The following is a 22,891-nucleotide window of genomic DNA, read 5'->3' as shown; positions in this document are numbered from 1 at the left end:
TTTTGTGGAATGTGTGTTCTCACAATCACTTTAGTATAGTTAATGCAGGGATAAATAAAGCAAATATGCCGAAATGAAAAACTACATTTAATGAGCAATATGGAGCTCGACATCATAAAGAAAGGGAGGCTAAAGCACTGTGAACATAATATGTCGATTTGAGCTTTAAAACGGAAAGTCCCATAGCCTTACTGCGCAGGGCAGAATCATAGAAGCAGTAGAAGGCTATGGACCAGAGATACTGCTGGAGATGATGGTGGTGAAAATCAGGTGCGTGCAATAGTAGTAGTAGTAGTAGTGGGGGCGCAAAAGTGTCCTCCTTTCTGAGGTCTTACAGGTGGCCACCCTAATTTCTAGTGAATAGGCCTATCTCACAGCCATTCTCCGCCCCCTTTCCAGACAGACATCACATGTTAACACTAGCATGTCTGAAATGAAATCACTACTAATAAGACTGCCAAAGGTAAAAATGAATGAGTCTTTTCACACCTCTCCCCCCACAGCGGGGGTTTGACGACTTGCCAAAGTTGCCATTGTCTTGTAAATGTCACATTCCAACTGCAACAGCAACTAACTACAGGACGACTCAAGTTATTTTTTCTTTTTCATTTCAGTTTACCAAACTATAATTATAGTGACGGTGTGAGCGCACGTTATTGTATAACAGCCAGAGCGAGGCACATTGCTCAGAGTCAGACGAAATACGACATTAGAGTTATATATTGTCATTTTTATCTAGAGGGGGAAACATTATAGGCTACACTTGTGTTATCGATGTAATTAATATATATTTGATTGATTGTGCCAAAGAATCGCATGGGGTCAAACCAACCATGCAAACGAAAAAGTTTGCATGTTGTTTTCGATTGGTCCTAGAATGTCTTTGTCCTCAGGTTTCACGCTCTGATCACCGCCCATTAGCGTGCTTGTGGGTTTGTAAACACAGAATTATTCTACATGGCTATAGTATGGAGGAGCATTTTGGTTATACTTTACAGAAAATAAACAAAACCACGTAGCTACTCGGTCAAATACGCTTCCCAGCCTGGAGAATAGACTTTCACCAACACACAACAGGCTAGAAGCTAGCTAGCCTAGTTAGCTAGCTGTCTGTGTGTTGTGTGTTCTTTTTTCCCCTCCACCCCTCTTTTCTTTAAATCATAACTCGCTCATTTAAAATAAAAATAAATAAAAAAAACATGTAAACTACATGTAAACATGTAAACTACGAAAAGGCCGTTAGCACTGTTAATTCAACATCCGGTGAGGGGAGGATACGGATCGTGTATGTATTGTGTATGGAAATCAGCGCATACAGTGGGTGGGCTTTAGACCGGATGTAAGCCTTGCACACTAAATAGAAACCAGGCATGTCACATTCTAACTTCATTTCAGTTTACCAAACTTATAATTATAGTGATGGTGTGAGCGCACGTTATTGTATAACAGCCAGAGCCAGGCACATTGCTCAGAGTCAGACGAAACACGACATTAGAGTTATATATTGTCATTTTTATATAGAGGGGGAAACATTATAGGATACGCGTGTGTTATCGAACACAATGCACAATGTACTGTAGGATGTAGCATTTATTCATATTATACACAAGTAATTTAATTGAAAACAGTCTTTGACTAAGAAAGGAAAGAGGTCGCAATATATTGTTTCCGTTTCGGGAGAAATAAAGTCATTGCATGACATGAGATGAGCCATTTTCAGGGGGCCACCATGATCAAGTAGCGCGCAAAAAAAAGGTTGAAATTTAAATTGTGCTATTCTCTGCCAAACGATTGTTCTAATTCAAAATGGCCTATAATCCGTGAAGTGTCAATTTTCATTGGGTGTATAATAATTTATTTATGAGAGGGAAGAAAAAAAGAAAAGTGCGTGCGTGCAGGCAACAATGTCGTCTCCAGCTGGAGAGGGAGGTGTGAACTGTGAAGATCTTTAGACGAGTGGGGGAGAAAGGGGGACACTGGTCGATTTGGCCGAAATAGCCAGACCTAGTAGGTATATCTATGCCTAAAATCATATTTACAAAACGTTTTAGATGGGGAAAAAAACAGAGATGATTTCAATCGAATATTTAGACAAAGTCATGCAAGGGGAACTTTCTCTGGACTTCATGGGCTAAGAAAATAAACTTTAAAATCTCAAAATCGGTCAGAACGGCTGCTCCGACGTCCTAGTGTTAAATGACCTACATTCAGAAGCCATAAACAACGCTTTTTCTGAAGGTAAACATTATTCTATTTTAGTTTTAGCTGTCTTACCATCTTGTTTTCTTCATAATAATATTGGTCTTTTACATTTTAACATTTGGAAACGGCCTTAAATGGTGCAGAGAAAGCAGGTAGGGATGTAGCTCTGGTCCATGAGTAAGGCTATGGACCAGAGCTACATCCCTACCTGCTTTCAACACCATTAGCTCAGAAAAGGGGGCGGGGAAGGGCTGTGAGATAGGCCTATAGTGATATCAGTGTGTGGACAGCGTCTCATCAGTACTGTATGTGAGGGGAGGTTTTGGGAGAACACAATGTAACCAGCAGCATTCTTATCAGCGCCCACCCACACACACACACTGGCACAGACATACCCAATGCGCGTGCGCGTGCGCACGCACGCACGCACGCACGCACACACACACACACACACACACACACACACACACACACACACACACACACACACACACACACACACACACACACACACACACACACACACACACACACACACACACACACACACACACACACACACACACACACACACACACACACACACTTTAATCTATAAAGGGGCTAAAAGAAAGAAAGAAAGAAAGAACTGTGTCAAACCAACACAACAGTTCGCAGAAAAGAGCATGCAGATTATCTATAGTTCGGAGAGGACAGGAAATAGGGAGAGACAGGAAATACAACATGAATTGAAACTGTCAGAACATACATTACATATAGATATCCGAGTGGGTTGAAGTCTCCGTAGTTAGAATAAGAAAACGAAACAAAAAAACAAAGTTTAGATAACAAATAAACAAGTAAATGTATTACAAAAGAAAGAAGGAAGGCAAGAAAGAAAAACTAAAATGCTAAAAATAAAGAGAAAGCTAACTTTACTCCATACTGACCTGTTTAGTTTGAAGTCTGGTGAGAAGATGAGTTTTCCAGGATGGTCCACAGACCTCCACATCAGCCCCAGCATCAGCACCTCCAGCCAGCAGCACTTTAACAAGTGGATCTGATCTGCTAGACTGAGTTCCATGAAGCCTGCACGCGCGCACACACACACACACACACACACACACACACACACACACACACACACACACACACACACACACACACACACACACACACACACACACACACACACACACACCTTAAGTAAGTTATTCTGAACCACTTGAACACAGGCATCCCAATTACGTGGCAACATTCGGTGAAAATAGACGATCTACAATACATGGTCACAACACGTCACAACTAGTCAGCAATCACCAGGTCACATACGTAGAGCACAGAGATAAACAACAAGACACTAGGATGCCACATAAACAATGAAATGAGCATTTCAGTGTACACAAGTCTATCCATCTATTCTTCACTGCAAAATGAAAGAAAAAACAAAAAAAACAACCCGTCTCATGGCTCACTAGCTCTTTTATGTGACTATGGAGACTAATTTTCACCTTGTCTGAAATGACCTTTGTTCAACAAGGAGGCAGAGTGTGAGCTCTGCTTTAAACAGACAGACGCATGAGGAGAGGACATAGAATGGAATGGAATAGAATAAAACCTTTTAACCTTGAAGGCATGCACGCACACACACACACACACACACACACACACACACACACACACACACACACACACACACACACACACACACACACACACACACTCACACTCACACTCACACTCACACTCACCCTCACCCTCACCCTCACCCTCACCCTCACCCTCACCCTCCCTCACCAGGGATCTTCTTGGCCCAGCTGATCATCAGAACTAGCTCCTTGTCGGCCAGGTTGGTGAGAGACATCATCATGCTGGCCTCGGTGAAAGGCTTATTGATGTCCTCCATGAGGTAGATCTCCGGGGGCTCGGCCTCCATGATGCGGGAGATGAACTGCTCGGGGCTCATGGTGGTGTGATGCGGCTGGAAGGGGTAGGGCCCTTCCAGGTGCAGCAGGTGCCTCTGGGACCTCTGGGAGGCCATGACCAGGCGTCCCCCTCCGGAGGCATCCCGTGGCTGGGATGCTCCACGCCGGTGCCGCACCCCTCCACGGTAGCTGCACCTCTCGCGTCTCACCCCTGAAGACATTAACCAAGACTTTAAAACCCATTCTGACCTGAGATAAGATTCTAAAAAATGTCTTGTACATCCTGACAGTTTTCTGAAAAAGCCTTGTTTCTATGTCAGTCGTTCTTCGATTTTTCAAAAATAGCAGACCTACAAGCTCGTAGCGCGCCACTCGGTGGCGCGCTATGAGCTTGTAGATCTGCTATTTTTCAATAGCTAAAGCATAACATAACGCTAACACCAAAAGGGGTTCCCGCTCAGAATGGGTTAAGTGTCACTGTTTCTGGGCCCAGTCTCTTAACACCCAAGTGTCTAAGCAGTCAGCCTGACCCATTTTGAGTTTTGAAGTCGATTATCTTTGCTCATCAAGCTCTCAGAAGGTTCCCCTTCCATCACATATTTCCATCTGTAATGTTTTCTAATATGAAAACAGGCACAATCACACTATGCCTGACATTAATTTATGGCAAACTTTCTCCCCCAGGCAGAGAAGGTCTTCACACCTCACAGATCACCTGGAGTCCATTGTTCAAATTAATGGGATCATTTGCATTTCACTGTCAGCTCGGAACCTGGCACAGTGTTTTCTCCCCTGCTCTAAATGAAAATAACTGATATTAATATTTTTTTATTTCCTGCGCAATCAGCTGTTTCATACTGTACGTGCACTTCAATGAGTCAACGTCTGGGCACAGGGAGTCTGTCTCCGGCTTCAGAAAGCAGGCATACATTTAATTTAGTTAATCTGTGTAATTTAAGTAAATATTGTTTACTCTGTCACTACCAGTGAATTTCTAGCGATCGTTTTAAGTTTTTTACATATCGGGTCTCATGTGGGCACATCTATGCCAGGCCAGACGCCTGGCATAGATGTGTGGGGACCTAGGCTGCTAATCCAGCCCGACAGTGTGTTGTGGGTTCGAATCCAATCTCGACGACCTTTGCTGCATGTCACTCCCTATCTCTCTCTCCCCATTTCATGTCAGCTTACTGTACACTATCAAATAAAGGCAGGGAAACCTATCAAAAATAAATAAAGACAATAGTAACCCTGGCTGTGTGGGGGAGAAGGTGTCAGAGTGTGTGTAGAGCCACAAGGGGAGTCAAAGTCAAAGTCGTACCATTTGTCTCCGCATTTTACCCATCAGTCAGTCTGTACTAATTTAAAACAAACCCCATAGAAACGTAGAACTTTGTACACAACAGTAGGCTAAACAAAGGCTGTGATGATAGTGATATATTTTTTTATATATATATTTTTTTTTATCCCATGATTTTGTAACCCATTTCTCACCCCTGTGTCAATGTGATCCTGGGCTCTACACACCCTCCACCAACCTAGTCCCCATATATGGGAGACAAGGGGAGAGCAACGGACTTGAACTCATGCTTCCTTCATGCCTGAAGTTGCTCCTTTACACCTGACAGGGGGGAGTTTCCCTGGTTGGACGTAGCGCGTGGAAGGAACACGTTATTCCAACCAGTTCCTTTCCCCTCCATCAGGCGCCCCGGCTGGCCAGGGGGAGGCAGTTTAGTGACCAGGATTACTGCATGTTTTTTGTGAGGGTACCTACCCTAGGGGACATGGGGAGAACATGCAAATTCCACACAGAAAGGCCCTTTCGCCAACCCCGCCTTCGGGTATGGGCACTGATGACGCGGAGGAGGAAACACGCCGCCAGCACCCACAGCGTCCCGAGCTGGGGAATCGAACCCAGGACCTTCTAGCTGTGAGGCGACAGCACTACCAGCTGTGCCACCGTGCCCCGATGATAGTGATAGTTAAAATTGCATCATTCTTTGAATAGGATATTGCTCCAGGGTTTAATCAGCTGAAATCTGATCAAGTTTTTACTTTCAAGTCTCAAATTCATTCCAGCAGTCAAGTGACAAGCAACCTATACAGCAACTTACAGTACATAAAGTTGGTAACTTAGACAGACTCCTTAGACTAGTAGTCGACATTCTTATCGAAAGCGACTTACAAAATGCAACATCTGAGTAAGTGACCGCTAAAATGCTTTAGGGCAAATGATCAAGTACTTTCCAATTTTCTCTTAGTTATAACAGAACAATGTAATAAGGATAGGCAATAAAAAGCTACCAGCTTCCGCCTATACCTTTTCGATCATGTCAAATGAGTTTAATACATGATTCTTCTTGTAATGTTCCAACGGCATAAGATTGAAATAAACCATTAATTCATTCATTCATTCATAGAGCTCAGAGTAATCAATTAAGTGCTACAAGGTTGAGAAAGGAGTGAGGAAGAAGAGGACCTACCGCACTTCATCATGCCCACATCATAGCATTTATGTAGACGGCAGGCTTGGCAGCTTTTGCGTCGGTTCTTGTCGATAGTGCATTGGTTGGTTGCAGGGCAGATGTAGTCGTTGTGTCCTGAGTGGAGGGGAACACAGTGGCAGAGAGGACATTTTATGTTTGGTTCATAAGGAATGACGAATTAATGGGTGACAGACACTCACACAATGAAGGGATCAAGGACAGAGAACCTTAGCAGATGTAAATGATGTGATGGATGGTAGGAATTGAATGAAGGAACAGCTGAAGGCTAGGTGGGCTGAATGTGTTGGCAATAACACATTTTGAACGAGTTCACCGTTGTTAAAATCAACAGTGTGGAAGGCAAACAATTTAGAAAGAGATAGTGAGACTTTTGAGTAGGAATTTAAATGCATTCCTCGTCATAAACAAGCTCACATTTAGCTTGTAGATTGGCTCCAAATTATGACATTGTTTTTATTTTTGGGAACTTGATTACATTATTTTATTATCAGTAATTTTTGAGGGGCGCTAGCCTCTCCCAAATCTGGCTTTCAGAAATGACATCATGTGGGGACCAAGTCTATGGAAAGAAAACAGGACCAAGTCTATGGACCTTTAACACATTCAGTCCATACGACGTGTGGAAACGTCATAACTAATCCAACCGACTGATTGCGACGAAGTGTGTATACACGTCCTAGTGCTTTTTCATTGGCCTATACTTCTGCAATGTACTCCTTGCTTTTCGCGCATGCGCAGTCACATTCACTTCCCTGTTTAGCGATCAGAAAGAAAGGCTCGCCATGCTCTCCGTGGTTTTGACCAGATGGCTATACTTCATTTCTGACTTCAACATGCCTCTCGCCCAGAATATTAACGCTTCTAGAGAGACTTGATCGTAATCATAGTAAGGTAAGCGAGCAACATTATGCCTCCCGGTTTTTGTACGGAAAGTAAAAGCTGCCATATCTTCCCGGCACCCCGAGCTTCTATTTTCAAAGAAACGTTTGCTTTAAGCAGTGACAGTGGGCATCTTCACACAAATGTGATTCGTTTCTTATATCGATTAAATCGATTAGTTGTATTACGGTAACTGTCACACCCCTACAGTCAGGTGGAATCAGAGGATGTCCAGTCCATACGTACCTTGGATGCTCCTCTTAAAGAAGGCCTTGCATCCCTCACAGGACCACACACCGTAGTGGTAGCCCGAGGCGTAGTCATGGCACACAGCACAGAAGTGCATGTCAGACTTCATCACAGAGGAGGTGGTGGAGGACGAGTCCAGCCTCTTCCCCAGCAGCTTGTTGGCGCTGATGACGGAGCTACGAGAAGAGAAACATATGAAGACGACTCGACATTCAGAACTCGACAATTAGTCTTGTCATTAGTCTTTCCATCAACAGATGTTTGTCTCATGTTGCTCAAAGACGTTTTCTACATTGGTATATTATGTCAACCTCCAACTACCCCGATTCCAACAGTTTATTAGGCTATTAGCACTGTTGTGGCTCTTTACCACGAGTAACCCAGAATCCTGAGTAACCTGAAACTTTCTAGAACCCGTTAAGTTCTGTGATGGATTTTAATTTACGTTGTACCACTGTAATCAGAACCACCCCTGTAGGGGGAGGTATGTCAAAAATAAATAAAGTGAAAATTGCTGATCTACAAGCTCACAGTGTGTTGCATTGTCACACATCGTGAGTTGTAGATCTGTTATTTAATTTTAGAAACATTTTGAACGTACACCCGAGTGCTGGGTTCCCAGTACTCAAGGTTAGAACTACAGTATCTAACCTTGAAGAGCAGGGCCCGAATTATGTCCTGAGAGCCGTAGCGTATGCAAACAAACAGAACCTAAACTAGAACCTGTGAAATGTGCCGGTTCACAGCACGGCTCGCTTAGCTCTTGTAGTCAAAAAGAAACAGTGGAATTCAGCTGATAGAAATATTTGATAATGATATTTTGGACAAGAGGAAGAAGTCAGCGCTCAACAATGTCCTTGAGCTTTATCACTTTATTTGCCTCTTTGGGACCAACAGCTACTTCATCAACGAAACGCTGAAGAAGGCTGAAACACGTGTTGGTCCCGGTGAGGCAAATAATATTATAAAGGACATTGTGCTGGCATCTACAGTATCTCTTGTTATACGTTTTGGCTGTGCAGTGTGTCGGATGCCAGTTTGAATCAGACTCCGATGTCTTGCATGTCTCCGTTTCTGTCTCTATAAAATGTCTGACGGACAAATGTCCTTTCATACTGCCACAGAATAGTGTTCCAATGTCTGACCAATCACTGTAGCCAAACTAGTTTGTGCAGTCACAACATTAATTGCGGAGGCACAGAACACTTGACGTCATATTTTTGGATCAAAATTATTACATAATTATTTTGCATAATCGTTTCACTGTTCCCTTTGAGAGGCATTGTACGTTTGTAGATCAGCTGTTTCTACTATTTTAAAATGTTTTTGAAAGTATTACATTATTAAAACTTTCATTAGATTATTTGTCATATCTGACCAGTGCAATTATTAATTATGAAGCCTAAAAGAAAAACTGAAATACCGGTATATATATATATATAAGTCATATGTTCCAATGTTCAATGCCAAAAACTAAATTAAATCATTAATTACAATTATTTGTATGACAATTAATAGTCAACTTAAAATGTGTAATCTTGACAGCCCTACATCTCACTTGGGTCAGTTACGGTTCGGTTTGAATTGTCATGCATGTCGACAGCTCTACTGACCAAAAGTCCTACCTGTTAGTGCCGATACCATGGGGTTTGGGCCCCACCCAGTGTGTATGTGGGTTTGGGTCATTGTACATTAAAGGCTGGGGGCAGTGCAGGGTCAGCGAGGGCATGCTGTGGTGTCCGTGGGAGGGCCAGAACAGTGAGGACGCTGGACCGTCAGTGATGGGTGCCCTGCCGTAGCCGAGCACCGAAGGGCTGTAGAAGGTCAGGGGCCCCGGGCCATGGCTGTACTCATGGCTACTGTCTGCGTACGGAGCGGGGATGCAGACCGTGTCCATGGCCATGGGTGGGCAGATGGCGGGCAGAAGCCCCGGGGAGATCGGCCTCTCCAAGGGCTTACTGGAGTCCACTTCCTGCAGCTGGAGCAGTGGTGAGGGGTCAGCATGGGGCCCAGGGGAGGAGGCCATGCCTGGGGGTGTGGATGGTCTACTGAATGGTGGTGGTGATGATTATGAAGCCAGTTCTACTGCATCCCGCACTGTGGACAAGCCTTGGATCTGGGAGGAGGATATATAGTTGTGTTAGAGAGATTCATGTTGGGCAATATAACTTGCGCACTGGCCACGGCTCAGATAACAATCTTGCCACAAAGTCACTTGATTATATTTATTGGCTAATTTTAAAAATGTTAAATCGTTGTAAACTAAAAAACACGACAGATTTAAAATTTATAAACTATGGTGATTTTCTTAAATTTTGAAGAATCACAAAAGAGGTAAGAGCTAAGGACAAGGACTCATGACGCTGTATGACAAACTGTTTAAAAGTTATGGAAAAAGATAGAAACTATCGAATGTTGACCATGTGCTTACCAACAGCAATGAAAAACCAGGACTCTAAATAGAGTCTACTTAGGCTACTCACAACTAACCAATGAAAAACCAGGACTCTAAATAGAGTCTACTTAGGCTACTCACAACTAACCAATGAAAAACCAGGACTCTAAATAGAGTCTAATTAGGCTACTCATAACTAACCAATGAAAAACCAGGACTCTAAATAGATTCTAATTAGGTTACTCACAACTAAGCGTTTATGACAAGCAGGTCAAAAGTAAAAAGTTAAGTCCAACATTTGGGAATGTAGATCATGTGAGTACCAATTCTTAAACTTGCCGGTGAAACTGTATTGTTGGGCTACAACTTTGGAATTTTGCAGGGGGCACTATTGAGCCATTAGGCCATCAAAAAGTCCCTTTGGCAAATAATAATTCCTTGCATTTCAATAAGATTTCGCAATGGTGCAGTGCTCAGGTCCTAATACATAGACAGCTTGTAAAGGGTATTCAGGACAATACTAATAAATCCGAAAATACCCATGAAGGGATCTATATCTCTTCATCAGCTGCGAGTGCAGCATGGATTTGTTATCGTTCATTTGGAGAAAGCCTGTAGTAGTCAGAGATATGTTCTCTGTGCAATATGTGCAATGTATTTGAGGCAAAGTCTGTCATCTTGGGTTACATCATTCAGACCTTTCAGATAATATTAATCCAGTCCCATAGTCTCAAAGTTATATTGAACTTTAATGAGTCCCACCTGGAGCTCCTCAAGTACAACTGATGCTGCGTTGTTAGTAAACGGTAAGCAAAAGGGCAAGAATTCCTCCTTGAGCCGAGTGAAGATTTGGAAACTATTCTGAAACTCACTTTTTTTTTTGCCGTGATACTTTGCCAACTCTGCCACTGGCTTCCCTTTCTTGCTGATAAATAGCCCAATTTCTACACGTAATTGAAAAAACACTTGAGCACAGCTCCTTTGATGAACCAGCAGACTTCGGTAGGCCATGTTTTTATTGCCTGTTTTTATTCTTTTGCAATTTGAAAATTTTATTGCATTTTCCCCCTTTTTCTGTCTTCCTTTTTGTTACACTACCGGTAGTTACATTTTAACATTGATTGTGTACATTTTGTTATAATATTTTTGAAAAAGAAGATAAAAGTTCAAAGAATATTGAAAATAGCTGATCTACAAGCTCACTAGATTTGATATTTAAGTGGTTAACTTATTTGTGAGTGTGCGTTTGTGCACGTGTGTGTGGGTGGGGGGGGGGGGGGGTCTCAACTTACGTCAGCTGGACTTTTACGTCAGCAAGGACTTTTTTTGGTGCTGTCTCTTTTGGAAAAAATCGTAAGATCTGTCTTCCAACTAATTCTGTGTGACAGCCGCGCTGTTTACACCATCCTAAGGAAGAATTGGGACATCATCATTACAAAATCAACAGCATCAGAGCAAAAACAAATGAAGGACAGCATAATCTTTCTCCATTTTCTGCCAGTGTCTGAAAACTCACCTCTCCAGACTCTACCTCACCCCCTAGAACTCCCACTATTTTCCCATCACATCGGATTTCCGCTTCATCTCCGAGACCTGTAACCTTCAGAAGTTCTCGGTCAGCCATATCTCTGGCGGCAACACTACTGAACATGATGGAGTGACTTTGTGCAGTAGAGCGAGGCAAACCACCTCCGGCTTAATGCCAGCAAGACCAAGGAGATGGTGGTGGATTTCCGTACAACCAGGAGAGAACCTCCGGTGCCCAGCACCATTAACGGGGAGGCGGTGGAGGTTGTGGACAAGTATAAATTCCTTCGAATACACCTGAACAACTCTCTGAACTGGTCGGACAATGCTGTGGCACTTCAAAGGGAAGAGCAGGCTGTTCTTCCTGAGGAGGCTGAGATCATTTGGCGTGTGTAACAGAATGTTACATATGTTCTACCAGTCTGTTATGGCGAGTGTTCTCTTCTTTGGAGTAACGAGGAGGTGGCCAGGGTGAGAACTGCAACTAAGCTGGACACGATCCTGAAAAATTCCTCCCACGCCCTCCACCTAGAGATAATGGGGTACTGGAGTAAACGAGGGAACGACAGATTCTCCCTCCCAACTCGCAGGTGTGAAAGACTGTTGACCTTATTTGTCTTGTTTTTCCTATGATGAGACGCAGTAATTCACTTTATTATGACGCACTGATCGACTGTATATAGGTTTTTGTTTATTCTTGTTTGCACTGTTTCTTTAAAGAAAAATTATATTATTATTATTTTGTATTGTTTCTTGATGCACCTTGCTTTTCCTTCTGCCTGTTTCTTCTGTATACTACAGTACTTTTGATCTTATTATTATTACTTGTATGTTGTAACCAGGGGGGCAGTCAGACAGATATTTTGTGAAGCCACTAAGGAAATGAAAGTTCATATAATGGCCTGTTGTGGCGCTGTCATTGGGCTCAAAAAAACCCATAGCCCCATAGAAGTCCATGTATTTGGGCCCAACTTCACCTAGACTGTATTACCTTAATAAACATGGTCATGAATACTTTCTTCTTCCAGTCACTAGTTTAAAGTCTCATTTCTAATGTCATAATATTCTTTTAGGAAAATTATGGTCCCATTTATAAAAAAAATGACCATAAAGTCGCGCATGTTCTGAGGGGCGTGGCTACCGTTACAGTCTATGAACGGGATCCCCCACCCACTCGAGTCAAAATAAAAACCAACGAAGAAGAAGGGGGGAAGTCCCGCCTCGTTGTCTGGGCCAGCCAATGGCCAGCTGGGCCCAAACGGATCTAGAAAGATGGCGACTTCCATTGCAAGGACTGACAGGCTTCATTTTACGTTCATGTTAGACCTGCGGAACGCTTTGTCCATATTTTTTACAGTCTATGGTTGTAACCTTAACTGCTCTGCCGCCTCTGGGCGACTGATTTCCCCCGCGGGATAATAAAGGTATCTATCTATCATATTTTTGCGGATGACACGAAAAATATTTAGAACTAGATAAAGTGCCCCTCGGGGCACAAGTCTCCACCAGGGAAGGTCAGGTTGTGGCCTCCTGGTGGCGCTATAATAGGCCAATGTGAAAAGGGTGCCATTTCTTCTTACGCTTTGGATGATTTGAGACGCATTTTGTTCCAAAAATGTGTTTTGCAAAAATTCACCCGTTGGTGGAACAGGCCAATGTGAAAAGGTGGGATATATTCCTCAGCCTAGTACAGTGGTGGGCAACTTTGACGATGGAGAGGGCCACTATATTTCCACACTCACTCCCTAGGGCCATATATTACTGTCGCAGCAAAAATAGCCGATCTACAAGCTCGTTTTGAGCTTGTGGATCGGCTATTATTGCTATATTCAAATTGGAATCCTGAAAATTTACATTTTTATGTAATTTCAAATGCCTTTAATTATAGGTGCAGTGTTGAGCATTGAGCTACTAATTTAGACTGAAGTAATTAAAGCGGGTCATGTTTGCATGTTGTGGAATTGTAAACAGCTGAAACCAATATTATATCAGTATTCTGACATTAACCTGAGGGCCACATTAAGTGAAGGTGGGGGCCGCATGTGGCCCCCGGGCCGCCAGTTGCCCACCCCTGGACTAGTAGGAAAGTCTGTGAAAGATTTCACGTAAATTGCACGAAGCGTTCATGATTGGAGGATTTTTGTTCACAACGGGCCAATCCTGCAAACTTTGAAAGCCAATGTTAGCCAATTAATATGAAATATCGGACGAATCCGTCTTGAACACATGACTATAGAGATAGTGTGTAACGATTTGCGGGATGTTTGGACAGAATCTGGAGGAGTAATATAAAAAAATGTGTATTCCAAAAGTCGGCCTCCTGGTGGCACTATAACAGGCCGTTCTGGAAAATTTGGGGCAGAAGTTCATCGTTGGCATCCAGGGAGTGCAAGTTCAAAATTTGGCACCGACCAGGTTAAATCCAGATAAATGTAAACAATTGCACATTGGGGGGAAAAAAGTGACAATTTGGCTAATTATACTGGTAAACTAGGGATTTTGTAATTGAATTATTGTATAAGGAAGGAAGAAAAGTGAGTGTGAAAGTGCACATGAATTGTATATTTTAAAGTGCAAAATAAGAAAGTATGAAAGCAACTAAGCAAGGGATCTGTATGTGGTTTGTGGATAAATTGTGGGGTGCAGAGGGGTGGGTGGGTTGTAGGGTAGTATTATGAATTTGTGAATGTTAATCTAGGTTTGATATTTATCTGGTATCGTAGTAACTTTGTGGATTTTCTTTGCACTATACTTAAGACCATTTACAAATCATGTGTCACTTTCTCAAATCTTGGCTTCATTCTCCTCTAAAATAGTCAATTTCAAAAAGAGGGATTCAACCTGGCTCTCAAAGCTAATAATTTGCTCCTACATGCTGCTCCCTGTCAGACATTTAAAAACCTGAACTCTGGATGTAAGTCACCTTGAGCATCTGCTAAATGCTTAACTGAATTATAGTAAGGAAGAAGGTAATTTAAATCTATAGACGACAAGATTCTGTTATGCTCTCACATTGTGCCCAAACCATCTCTAGACTACACTAGCCTTTGATTTGTGGATCATGAGGACACAAGTAAACTGTAAACCACATAAAAAATTAAGATAGTAAATGTATTTCTGTGATGACTGAAATGTGAACGCAGAGGGCCAAAAAACACTACAGCTGCAGTGCATGCAGATTAAAAGCAAATACTTTACTTCATTACACAAAAAAAACTGATCGACAGTTTTTAGCCAAGTGACACATGACACGATACGGTCATGTGAATAAATACAAATTAGGCTTAAGGATGATTATTTGGGAATGGAGACGTGTAATAAGCATTTAGAATCAGAGATTATCTTTCTCAATATCACACACTCCCTCTTTACATGATTATCCCCTTTCTCTCTCTCTCACTCACAATCACTCTTTACATGATTATCCACACACACACACACACACACACACACACACACACACACACACACACACACACACACACACACACACACACACACACACACACACACACACACACACACACACACACACACACACACACACACACACACACACACACACACACACACACACACACACACACACACACACACACACACACACACACACACACACACACACACACACACACACACACACACACAACAAAAAAGTCCCACAATGTATTTTAGTCACTTCTATGGTCTTATGGGACCATGGTCCTGGGGCATTTATGTATCGTTTGAAAAAGATAAATCCAGATTTTTTTTAAGTACCACACACACACACACACACACACACAGGTGCCAATCTTTACAGAAAAGGTGAGCATCATGTGCTGAGGGGAAATGTAATTATGAAAGCAATATTCAACAAAAGGTAATATAAACGAACAAAGACTATGAATTCTATCGCCCTTTAGGGCCTTGCAAAAGACTTGGCTGTGCCAAAACAGACATGCAGCCAGTTAATCAGTGCCAGAATCAACAAAAAGCAACCAGTGGCTTTAGTCCAAGAACAGTCCACAGATCAGAAACCAGACATAATTGTCAAGACTTTCACCACTACAGCATGTAATAGCATTACACTTTTTCTTTTTACTGGAATGCACAAACATCAAAGAAAATGGGGATTGGTCCGGATTATGGTCACTAATAATTACTATTCTTTCGGTATACTGTGATCATTTCAGGAAGTATTATGTAATGTAGAAGTTCCTATAGTCAAACTGAATGATTCAATAAAACCTATGCTCAGTGAAATTTCAATTCAAGCTATGAATTTAAATAAATCAGGGTTAAAACTTAAAAGTGATTTGTCGTAGAGACACCACAGACCTTGGGTTGGGTCTGTGAAGAGAGATGCAACCATCCAATCAACAGCCACCTGGCCTTGCATCGTGACAAAACCACAGGCACTCAAATGTTCATGTAATGTTTCTTCTGTTGCACTTAAAACCTCTCTGGATTCAGTGAGCATACTTACATTTAGCATGATGGGTGACTATTCTTTTGACCCCCCATTTAAAACTGGCTTCATTCTCTAAAATAAAGTCAATTTCAAAAAGAGGAATTCAACCTGGCTCTCAAATGCAACAATTTCCTCCTCCATGCTGCTCTCTGTCTGACATTTAGAAACTTGTACCCTGGAAGCCTCATTAAAAACCCTGTGGGAATTCAACCTTCACTTGTCAAGGATTATTTGATCATAAGCAGTCTCTCTCCACACAATACGAGCGGTTTGCCTGATCTTTTTTTAAACAAAAATGTACATAAATACCGCGCGCGCGCGCGCGCACACACACACAACACCATAACATACTGTAGTGACCAATTTAAAATGTAGTGTCATTATACTTACTTTTCAATGCAGTGTGGCATTGGGTGCAAGGGTTATTACCTATTGATAGGGTGACAGGCTATTTTGTGGTGAAGTTTGAGCTTTGGACAGAAGACAGGCATGCGTTCTAGTACAGTATGTCAACTGGCAGCCCTGGCAGACATCCATGGTAAACCACCCTCTGTCTAGGCAGCAATGGGTTAAAGGTAACTAATATGACTCTCTGCAAAACCTGACTTAATAGTGTCACATCTAGTGCATTGGCCATGTAAACATTATATCTGTGGTAAAAAAAAATATATGTCATATCGTCATGCTTCCCGATACGTAATATGTATCAATGCAGCTGGAAATTCTGTGTTTGATGCTCAGACATGATCTTGTTGCCACATTATTGTTTGAAAACAAAAAAATAAACATACAAGGGACAGCCAAAAAGGCCACTTTAAGATAAACACAAATATTAATATTTTACTTTAGGTCTCTATGGACCACACATTTAACTAATCTAACCACAAATATCATTTGGTGTTTTCAGTGTGGAGGGCACTCTTCCGTAAACCTGTATTATAAATCTATAGCTTCGGGATCAGAGGACAAACGGAAAACATTTGATCAAAACAAATCTCAGACAGTTTAATACAGTATTACAGGATTTATAAAACAAAATGCTGCTTTCTAATTTAGGTGAAAACAAGCTATATTCATCTGCCAATAACTAGTCAAAACGGAACATCACGATTAGGGCTGTGAATCTTTGGGTGTCCCACGATTCGATTCTGATTCTTGGGGTCACGATTTGATTCAAAAAAATTGTCTATTCAAAATTATTCTCGATTCAATACTACAATACAATACAGCTGTGCTGATCTGAAGTGACCAGTACTGACTACAGTAACTTGAAAAATGAAAATGACTGAGGGCATGATGTTTACTGCAATTAGAGTAGGCTTACATTTCATATCAGAAACACCATGTAGTGAAAACTGTAACTGTAAGCAGAAATTAAAAATATATATATTTTGGAATTATGAATCTATTTTGAATCGTTCATCACGGGAATCGCGATTCTAATTCGAATTGATTTTTTTTTTACACCCCTAATCACGATTTCCCCCAAATGAAAGTAGAAACTCTCTTCTTTCTTTTGAGATGAATATCTATCGTCACACACTCAAGCCTCTGGACTCAGCTCTGAGGTTTATTACTGGTGGTGACAACTACAACACTCATCACTGTGCCCTAGTATGATAAGGGTGCATGAGCTGGTCTTCTCTGACTGAGAGACGCAATAATCATTGGCACATCCATCCATGCTACATCAGAAACCTAGTAGTCACATTCTAACTCGCTCTAGTGTTTGGCTAAATCCTGCTGGTTCCTCTTGCCACATTTGAACTGGGAAAGACTGCTTTCATTGCATTGGTGCACCTGATTCTTGGAACCTCTTGCAACAAGACCTTAACCCATTCTGACCTGAGATCAGATTCTAAAAATGTCTTCTACATCCTGACAGTTTTCTGAAAAAGCTATGTTTCTATGTCAGTCGTTCTTAAATGTTTCAAAAATAGCAGACCTACAAGCTCATAGCGCGCCACCGAGTGGCGCGCTATGAGCTTGTAGATCTGCTATTTTTCAATAGCTAAAGCATAACATAATGCTAACACCAAAAGGGGTGTTAGCAACTGAATACCCGCCTAGCATCTACTGGCCATTTCAGGGACAAATAACCGACCGTGCATTACCTGTATGCAACCGTTTTAACTGATTGCTGTCAACATTATTGTTTGCCTTTGTTGTTCTTATGATATATGTGTGTGTAATCTCAGCATTATTGAAAATTTTAAATAAACGTTGACTGAATGAATATCGGTATTTACAGGGTCAGTCCTCCAACAAATATTCTGTGGGTCTTGAAAGATTAGTAAAGCCGCTGGCAGTGGCTGCAGTGCCGACTGTTCTAGAGAAAATCTGGCAGTTGATGAGTTAATGCCATTTTCAAAGATTTAACCCATGCGTTAAGATAAATAAAGGTGGAGTGAGATCCTAACTCTGTGTAAAAAAAAATACATGTTGAACGTTTGTTGTTGAAAGAGTCTTGTCAATTATAAGTGAGGGCAGATTTGTATTCAGTACTCATACATACTGTAAGTGTGTGCTTAAAATCCTTTCCCATAATATCATGGAATACTGCAACTGTTCCACAACCAAACTTCACACAAATCAACTCGACTGTGACCGTCAGTGGTTAAGACATGTCTGGAACAACTGTACACAGTAAAATGCTGAGTGTTAATGTAATACAACTGAATCCCCCCAGAGTCTTCTCTACTGTGTCTTTTAAATGGTCATACAATATAACGTCTTGTATTTTTGTACTATGTTTCCACTAGTAAACACAAAGGGCCAATTTGATACCAACATTTGATTTAAAATTAAAAATTAAAAAAACATTTACAGTATGCTTGGTAAAATGCTTGGTTTGCCAAATTATCTGAATTATTATAGAATATGAACAATAATAAAAAACTATTTGTTAGCCAGCAACCACATTCATACGATGGCACAAAGACCCAATGAAAACCATTAACAAACCCCTCTATTCATCCTTCTACACTTTGGAACCTTGCTCTGAAAGGTGCTATATAAATAAAGTTCATTATCATTATCATATACAGACTAAAAAAATAAGAATGAGAGAGGAGGGAGGGGAGACAGAGAGAGAGGGGGATTGTAAGCAGATTATATGGGAGAAGGAGCAGGAGGAGGAAGAGGCTTGGGATTTGGCCAAAATACATTTACGGAAAAAAACTAAAAACTAAAAAACAACAAGCAATGAACGACCTCTCCGAGAGTAGCGCTTAAGACAGGCTGATTATGGCGTAGGGTGGTTAAAGTAATTTTGCCTGTCACCTGTTAGGGCTGCTACAATGTCTTACTTGACAGACTTGAAAGAACAAACTTCTACGGGAAGAGGAGGGCTGATGAACTAATCTGCTTAAACATCACACACATATGCTCAATAATTAGAGACAGACCGATATGCTATAGCCAACACATTTCTTTTTACATCATATCAGCAATTATGCAGCCGATGCAGTGATACAAATAGGTTTTCAATCCCGGGACCCAGGGGTGGTCTTTTAGATGAGTCCCAGGGACATTTTATAGTCCTACTTCAACGTCAGAGTACAGTACTGAGTACAGTATTGTATCCCAGGAACCCCGGAGGGTGAGAAGTAACCGTGACATGATTATGTCCTTTCAAAATGTAGTGAGTCTTATTAAAGCCCAAGCCACACCAAACTGCAAAGGGTCGGGTTGGGACAAAACGTTTCTTAAAAGTAAACCAAACCAATGCAACGCATTAAGTTGCAATGAGTTGCATTGGTGTGGTCTACCTAAAAAAAAGATTTGTCACAACCCGACCCTTTGGTGTGGTTTGGGCTTTGGATGCAGGCTATTTACATCGCTGCAATGTGTCCTGATTTTTTACTAATTTCTAGCTGGCGTCCCTCCCTGTTTTGGTCAGAGGTGGGAATTTGAAATTTACAGTCGTTTTAAAATAAATCTAAAATAATAGATCTACAAGCTCTTAATGTGTTGCATTCCGATGCATTCTATATTTGAAAAACTTCAATTGATTTTACACTTTTTACAAAATAGTCAAAACATTAGTAATTGGCATCAGACTCAAAAACCAGCATTGGTCAGGCTCTGCACAGATAGGAGTGTGCTTGTACATGCTCACAATTGGGTATAGTAAGGACTTTCACATGAAAGGCAGAAACCTTGAGGAGCAGGGGATACAGTAAGTAGACTAAGTACACACTACACTACACATGTACGCACACAAGCCTGAAAGCTCATGAAATAAAATACAGATGTGCATGCTGCATGCACGCACGCACACACACACACACACACACACACACACAGCAGAGAAAGAGTACAAAAACTTAAGAGCACACATACACAGAAAACACGCAGACAAGATTTTATAGTCACTTGTTCAAGGATTGTTCATCAAACTGCTGAATAGAGTAGTCGTATATAGTATAGAGCAGCACAACAATAGCTGACAGACACTCCACAAATCGTTACCAATTCCAGCACTGAACAGGCTTACAATAGAGAGAGGAGAGAGAAGAACAGAATAGATAGTAGAATTAAAGAAATAGGAGAGCAATGGACAGAGAGCAGTGATGGTTGAAGTAATTGCACTGACCACAACATAAAACAGACCACATTATGGAATCGTTTGCCCACCTGACACACAACAACGAACCAAACAAGTCACAAAAATAATGCAATATTTTAGCATGGAGATTATTTGGGGTTGGAAAATCCTTAGTGTTAATGGAAACATTTGCAGTGAATACCACACGACAGTTCATAAAGACGCTTATGCTATCCAAAACATGCATAGGTCTAACTCTGAGAGTACAAATGGACCCTTACTGGTCCATGTGGTTACACTCTCAAGAGTTATTAGGGTCTTTAAAATTAAACATTTTGAGAACCACAGTTCTCATTAACTGCATTCACCTGGTTGTCTAGTCGTATACGTGTGCATACTGCATACATACACGTGTGAGGTGATGGCACTGCATGCTTTTAGTTTTATTATGGCCGAGAAGAACCTGGGGTTCCTGAGCAACAGACAAACTACTGCAAGAACTCTTGACAAGAGTGACCTTGAGTCTTGAGAGCATTTTTAGGATCTTGTTGCTTTTATTTAAAGTCAGCGGAGCCTGCAGGAGGAGAACGGAAAGGGATGCACGTCTTTAAGTTGGAGCTGGAGTTGCTTTTTTTGTCCTTACAGGACATCCACTCAGACATCCCCTCTCCCCCCATTCATCCCCAAAGACGTTATGCACAGACACATGAGCAACTCCTCCGCAGCGGAGTTATTTGTGAGTGGAAAAGGAATTTGGCATCATGTACACTACAGTAACACTAGAGTATAGTACACTGTGGGCAGTTTCAAGGCTATCAGGAAGATTATGTGTCAAGGGAAGTGCATGCATACAGCCTCATCCCCTCAATACTTTATACAGCTATAAATGGAATAAGTAGATCATATAGTTTGAGCGCTTTTAGAAATACATATCACATGTAGCACATGAATAGTTGAGCGCAGTCATAATAGCCTATAGTGAGGAGAGAGCAGGTCTTATCTGACAGCTGGAGCCTGGAGGCTGGGACATGCAGACAGCCAGACACCAGTCCAGTCTCACGTTCTCCACACAGCGCTTCGTTTCATGACTCCAGGTTTACACGACTGGGTCTCCCAAATGGTCCGTGAGACCGTGACCGTGATATACTTTTTATCCTTCCAGCTGAGCATACGTAACTTATCTTGTTCTTGACTGTTGCAAGTAGGCTAAATTGCATCTTAAGTGCATGAGCGGTTAATTATTAGAGGATAGCATAATTACCGGTAGATATAGAAGATGACAAGTGCTCCAGGAAGAGCTTTGCGTGGATTTGGATCACACACGTGTCTAACGTTTGCAATAAATCAGGTAATTAGTAAATAATAAGGCAAATGGACTTATCCACGTTGATGAATTCAAGCCAGCCATTCATCTGTTGCTTGCTACAGTAAAGTTGACTCGCAAATAGTATTTCTAGTACCGTATGCAAACAAGCTTTACAAAACACCACAATTAAGTTACATGAAACTGCAAGGAAATATTTCCGACACTTAAATGTCGGCTCGTCACATTCACACTTTTGTCTTAGGCTAATTAGATTGATCTTTTTAGCGGAAAAAAGTTAACTCTAACGTCGAAGCAAATGTTGCGGTGCAGCGGTGCCACAAACCTGTCAGAAGGTGACTGGACACACTGTGACCGGCACGGGTTGTTTTCTGTCGCTAGCTGGCCGTGGTCTGTCCCGTCTGTCTGTAGTCCGAAGCAGGTATAGTGTCTCTGACTGTCACAAAGCCCGCCGATACAGACAGTCAAATGGATCAGGAACAGTAGAGAAGGAGAAAAAAAAAAGTGTGACGCCGCGTTTTTGCGAATTGCTTTTCCAGTGAGTGAGTAGGCCTATCACAGGTACCCGACGTTCCTCCCTCCTCGAACCATTTCGGTTAAGTTTATTCCACGCGTGTAAAATGTTTTCTTTTTCTTTCGGTCGTATCTTCTTTAGCTACATGCCAGGTTTGGTGTTATACCCGTGCCTAGGGACGTCACCGACCACACCCACTTGGACAGCCCGAAAAAGTGTGCAGAGTGAAGCTATAATAGCAAGCAACAACACACACACACACACACACACACACACACACACGTTGGAAGCCCTGTTGAATTGGAATATATATATATATATATATTCCAATTATTATATATATTGGAATATATATTGGAATATATATATATATATATATATTCCAATT

At 41.6% G+C, this 22,891-nt stretch overlaps 1 protein-coding gene across 1 annotated transcript in view; it reads right to left on the bottom strand.

Annotated features, from left to right (window-relative positions):
* esr2b (estrogen receptor 2b) overlaps positions 1 to 22,623 on the bottom strand; it is a 42,727-nt gene extending 20,104 nt beyond the window's left edge. Inside the window, exons 1-6 of the mRNA XM_080783690.1 lie at positions 22,315 to 22,623; positions 9,367 to 9,857; positions 7,739 to 7,917; positions 6,590 to 6,706; positions 3,979 to 4,317; positions 3,132 to 3,270 (exon numbers count right to left, since the gene is read on the bottom strand). Coding sequence (XP_080639816.1) covers positions 3,132 to 3,270; positions 3,979 to 4,317; positions 6,590 to 6,706; positions 7,739 to 7,917; positions 9,367 to 9,767 — 1,175 coding nt within the window. The 5' untranslated portion in view covers positions 9,768 to 9,857; positions 22,315 to 22,623. The remainder of the gene's footprint in view (positions 1 to 3,131; positions 3,271 to 3,978; positions 4,318 to 6,589; positions 6,707 to 7,738; positions 7,918 to 9,366; positions 9,858 to 22,314) is intronic.
* Between the last annotated feature and the right edge of the window lie 268 nt (positions 22,624 to 22,891).

Source organism: Protomyctophum bolini (assembly GCF_963924005.1).
Source record: "Protomyctophum bolini genome assembly, chromosome: 15".
NCBI lineage: Eukaryota > Metazoa > Chordata > Actinopteri > Myctophiformes > Myctophidae > Protomyctophum > Protomyctophum bolini.
This window is presented reverse-complemented; position numbering and strand designations above follow the sequence as displayed.